We start from the raw sequence: 5,259 nt of genomic DNA on the forward strand, positions 1-5,259 counted from the left end.
TTCATCATTATTTGATATAAAACCTTAAGGGGTCTGTTACTGTGAGTTCGAAACTTACTCAAACTCGGCTATAAAAACAGTACAATTACGGCTTCGATCAAGCCATCCGAAATCAAAATCCCAAACATATTGTTGAGCTCGGGGACTCGCCCTCGCTTGACTAAAAAACCTAAGGGTTTGTTCTACTCTGAGTTCGAGCTATTGTTCACTCGATTATAGAGGCTACAACAACCCGATTGCAACAAAGTTTTCACAAGGCAAAGGTAAAACAGAATTTATCATAAATCAGAAATCGGAGACGAAACGGAAAGAAAAGGAATCTTTCATATATGCAAAGTATTTACAAATACCATACAGGGTCTTACACAGGGTCTTACACAAATTATTTCCTAAGTGCCTAGTCCGCCTCGGGAGTCGTATCTTCGGGACTTCATCTTCATCTCCTCCGTTCTCAGATCCACTCGCAGAGTCTTCATCATCAGAAAGAAAAGCTATGGCCTCGTCCTCCAAAACCTTCGCACTCTCGATATCGGTCGTGAGGTCGAAGCCACGAGCATGTACCTCATCAAGAGTCTCTCTCCGAGACTGACACCTAGTATGCTCGGCAATACGGGACAATCTAACCTCAGTAGCGTCAGAAATTTCCTTTGCCCGAGTGTTAGCGGCTTCAGCGTCGGCTCGATAGGAGGCCACGAGCGCCTCTGCCTCGGATGTGGCCCTTGCAAGCTCAGCGGCCAACCGAGTCTCGAGCTTTTCAACCTTCTCGGCTCGGGCCAAGTTCTCCTCCTTGACACTTTGGAGTTACGCTCAACATAAGACAGTTGGGCCCAAACCACATCTTTCTCCTAAGAGGGTTTTTCGACTTTAAAGTCGGAAGTAAGTTCACATGGCCCGGGGACGCACTCTTCGATTCGTGGCTCCACCGGTGTTTTTTCACCGGCCGGTCGCGATGAGGAGGCCTTTTGAGGAACGATATTTGATGTTTTTGCCATTGCTATATGAGGCTTAAGGAAGAAGAAGGCGGAATTTGTGTTTTAATAAGAGATTGGCAAACGGAAACCGACAAAGTTGATGAACTTGAAGAGAATAGAAGAGCTTTTGAAGATTAAAAGAAGTTTGAAAGTAAAGTTTGAAAAGATTATGAAGGTGATCTATTTATAATAGCCATTTTGACGGTTTGAAAGCACTGGTGGCCGACCATCAACTGGCGTTAATTAATGACCTTGAGAACTCTGCAAACGCAACGCTTCAATCGCTTCTGTCACTTACGCCACACTTCAATCGCTTCTGGTCAAAGTGACTATTGTGATAACTAAAGCATAGTAAAATGATTGTTGTGTAACAAAAGAACGAAAAGTGACTTTTGGGTAACAAACACAAAGTTGCATGACTTTTACGTAATAAAAAAAAGTAACTTTTCGATAATGAACACAAAGATGAATGATCATCCATGAAATTTACTTCCGAATTCATGATGATCTTGAACTTTGACAAAGAAGAACCGATATATTGATATTCTCTTCCAACTCTGTATCCTAACTCAGGGCTTTGTGATTTCCTCTAGTCTAAATAAATTTATCATAAGTTTAGCACATCATCTTGGTGAAATTATAATAAAATTATTGACTTATCAAAAGAGCGAGTTGACTGAGGATATAGCCCTTTATAGGAGGGTATGGAGATCGAAGATTAGGATAAAAGATTAGTAGGTAGTCGAGCGTTTCCCTTCGCCTTACTCAGTTGGCTAGCATTAGTGTTAGTATGATATCCTTTTATTCATAAATTGCTATTATTACCTAGAGTTCAACTGCTTTCTTGGCTTCGGTCTTAACTTTATCTTGTTATTGTTCCTACTTGTTGCCATTACTCTTTTTCATCCTTTCTCCGGCCGAGAGTCTATCAGAAACAACCTCTCTGCCCTCCCAGGGTAGGGGTAAGATTGCGTACATCTTACTTCCCCGGATCCTACTGGTGGGAAATCATTGGGTTTGTTGTTGTTGTTGACTCATCAAGAGAGAAAAGCTAAATTTTTTTGTTTGGTTCTAGTAACACTCTCGTATGTCCTTCCCTCAAACAAACTCAACATAGCCCTATCTGGATCATTAAAAATGTAAAATACAGATAAAGAGAATGCTGTGAATCAAGTGAGACCCATACAGCTGCCACCATATGGAAGAGTCATCGCTACGAAATCAGTCAAACTTGTGAAAATCTACTCTAATAGAAGTTGCAGTGACTCCTTCACGTAAAGTATAAATTGGAGATCTCAACTGTGGATGTCAAAATATAGTCCAAGGCCACTCAATCAGATGGTGAAGAGGCAAAAGGAAGGTCAATAAAGCAAGCATAGTTACACTCAATTAAGACTACTTAATATTAATATCAATCTATTTGTTGTGGCAAATATTTGACCTAATAGTTTCTGAAAATGAATGAGCCATTGTTTCAGACACCAGCAACAAAATAGGGCAGAGTTGGCATTAGAGAAAGAAGCCAAAAATATAAAATGTATAACAGAGAAATTTAGGCAGAAGCTAACACATTGAGAACAACAAACAAAAAAGTGATACTAATCCTGCTGAAATCCAAGCATAAGGGCCTAAACAATGAACTGAAAGCGTGTATCAACAACAAAAATAAGAAAAACAAAATCTTTGTTATCATGAAACAGGGTTAAATATCCCAATCCCCCGGCATCCTTTTACATTTGAAGGTCTTATCTCAAAAACCTAATATCATTCTGGGACAACGGGTCTCAGGAAAAATTGAAACACAAGAAAAGGGAATAAGCTAAGTTTAACCACATTCTGATCTACTCACTAATTTATTACCTGGACTGAAAAAGGCAAAAGGACGGATAGGGTCAACTATTATGCAGAACAATGCAGCATTGATTCAGACACATCAGTATAACAAAGTTAATCATGTTTCAGTTACTTTACAAGACATAAGACAAGATCTCTGGCTAAGTGATCAACCAAAGGTTGAACTCTCCATCAAAGTAAAGCTCTAAAGATCAAAGGAAGGCTTAAACAGCACTTCACACAACACTATCAACATAAGCCTTCTCAAGGGCTTTCTATGAATGAGTTAAAAAGATTCTAACTGAACATTTTAGGAATAGACCTGATGATCACGGGCAGTTTTGTGTATCTTCTGATTCCTTCACCTCGTCTCGACATCAGGCAACATGTTAAAGTAACTACTAGTGCAAGAACCCGACCTCCAATAAGGCCAACCAGAACAACCAAAAGGAGAGCAATATACATAGAATTATGCTCTATTTCAGTTAAACCATCTTCCCCGACTATGGTTGCCTTATCAATACCTTTAAATGATCCTTCAACTCTAGCATCACTAAGTCCATTAGATGATTCTCCAGTACTACCAACAACCTCAACAATATCTGTCTTATGAACTATTCTACTTGCCACCGATGATACATCGGATTTCATTTTACGTTCACAATTAGAACCTACAATTTCATTGCTTCCTTCATTCAGTATCATATGATGACTCTCCAATGCTGAACCTTTCTTCTTTCTAAACGTCTTCGGAACAAGTTTCTTCATTTTTGATTTCATCTTCGCCCTATGAGATTTCTTTTCCTTGGATTCAGATAAATCACATCTAAATTCCTCTCCTTTCTCCATTAAAACCCCCTCTACATCCAGTCCTCCACATTTCAATTTTCCATCACAAATACATTGACTTTCCTCTTCATAAGGCTCCTCTACAACTTCAATTTCCTGAAATCGAGAGCCAGCATCCTTTGACAACTCATGGTCCCGCAATGGCGCCTTAAAAACACAATCTTCATCTTCCTCTGATTCAACCACTTTGGCCCTAAAGATCCCCTGTATCACCAATCCAACCCTCCTTTGCACTGGAGAAAAGAATCCATACAAACTTTCCCCTAAATATTCCAAGAAAAACAACAAGAAGGCCGACACAGTAATCCCCAGCACAAGATTATTCATCCCTAGAACCAAAACCACCACCATAAACATCTTCAAAACCCCCACTACCAACCCCTGATTCATACTTAAAAGATCAGATTTTTTTTCAACTTCAGGGATCAAAGGGGAAACCGTATCATCAATCAGCCCCTCAACAGAGGAAGTAATAGTGATAGGAGAAGGGGGTGGTGGGGGTGAAGGAGAGGGAATTGGAGAGCACAGAGAAAGAGGTTTCTTGGTTTTCTTCTTGAATCTAGAGCGATTCTTGACGACAAGATCAACAAGGGAAGTAGGGAAACCGGTTTCAACCATAAGGGGAGATGATCCAGCACCTCTTTGAGAATTCATTACATGCTCCTTCACCATTTGTGATATGCTTGCCCCCTTCTTCACCTTCTTCCATGGAAATAAAGGCATTCTTCAATCAACCCTTTTCTTCAATCAAAATTCAAAGAAAATTGAATTTGGGTTTTTGTTAAATCTCAAGGCTTTGAATCAAATTCAAAGCATAACAGGTGGAGATGCGATTTCCATACATATACACCGGCACAGAAAAATTGGTTTAACTCTTTTTTTCACTTTCTGGGTATTTATTAAAAAGGGAAATCTTGAAGAAAAAAAACCCAAGGAAAATTACAAGGGGATGATGAAGAGGTTGCAGTTATGATTGTACGGACATGGCATGATCTTGTGACAATAAAAATAATAATAGGAAAAGATTTATTGTCTGCCCACGCGTATGTCTTTAGGTAAAAATAGAAGAAAAAATTTTTTGGGGGAAGAAACAAAGAAATTGAAGGGACAAACAAACAATCCAAGAAGAGGTGGTTCTTTACCCAACTAATCAATGGATTGTGTTGCTGGTAAATAGAAACGAAAACTGAAACCCTATTTAGGAGATTTTAAGGGAGGGGTACAGTTCCTTTAATGGTTGCTTTTGTTTTTTTCTTCCCGACATTAATGCTAAACCAAAGTCTTTTAGGAAATGGTAAAAGGAATTAGTTAAATATTTTTAACTTTTATTAGGAAAAACTACCTCATAGTAATACTTAGGAAAAGATTTTACTTTTTAAAGTTTTTCTCAAATCGAAATTGATATTTAGCATTTGGGAAAAAAATAATGGTACTATGAGATCACAAGGAAGGTATGGTATGTTTCAAGGATATACATCAATCTGAAATACTACTAAACTCTAGCGCACAAACAATAGTAAATAAATAAAATTAGGTAGCAACTATCTTCTGGTATTAATCATCGTTCTCAATGCTTATATGCAGTGGAGTTTAACTTGTTTCAAAA

At 38.5% G+C, this 5,259-nt stretch overlaps 1 protein-coding gene across 1 annotated transcript; it reads right to left on the bottom strand.

The window, feature by feature from the left end:
* Positions 1 to 2,873: 2,873 nt before the first annotated feature.
* LOC107813800 (uncharacterized) lies at positions 2,874 to 5,053 on the bottom strand. Its single transcript, XM_016639105.2, has one exon. The coding sequence runs from the start codon at positions 4,374 to 4,376 to the stop codon at positions 3,102 to 3,104; it is 1,275 nt and encodes a 424-aa protein (XP_016494591.2). The 5' UTR covers positions 4,377 to 5,053; the 3' UTR covers positions 2,874 to 3,101.
* Positions 5,054 to 5,259: the final 206 nt, after the last annotated feature.

This window comes from Nicotiana tabacum, chromosome 17 (genome assembly GCF_000715075.1).
Source record: "Nicotiana tabacum cultivar K326 chromosome 17, ASM71507v2, whole genome shotgun sequence".
Taxonomy (NCBI): Eukaryota; Viridiplantae; Streptophyta; class Magnoliopsida; order Solanales; family Solanaceae; genus Nicotiana; species Nicotiana tabacum.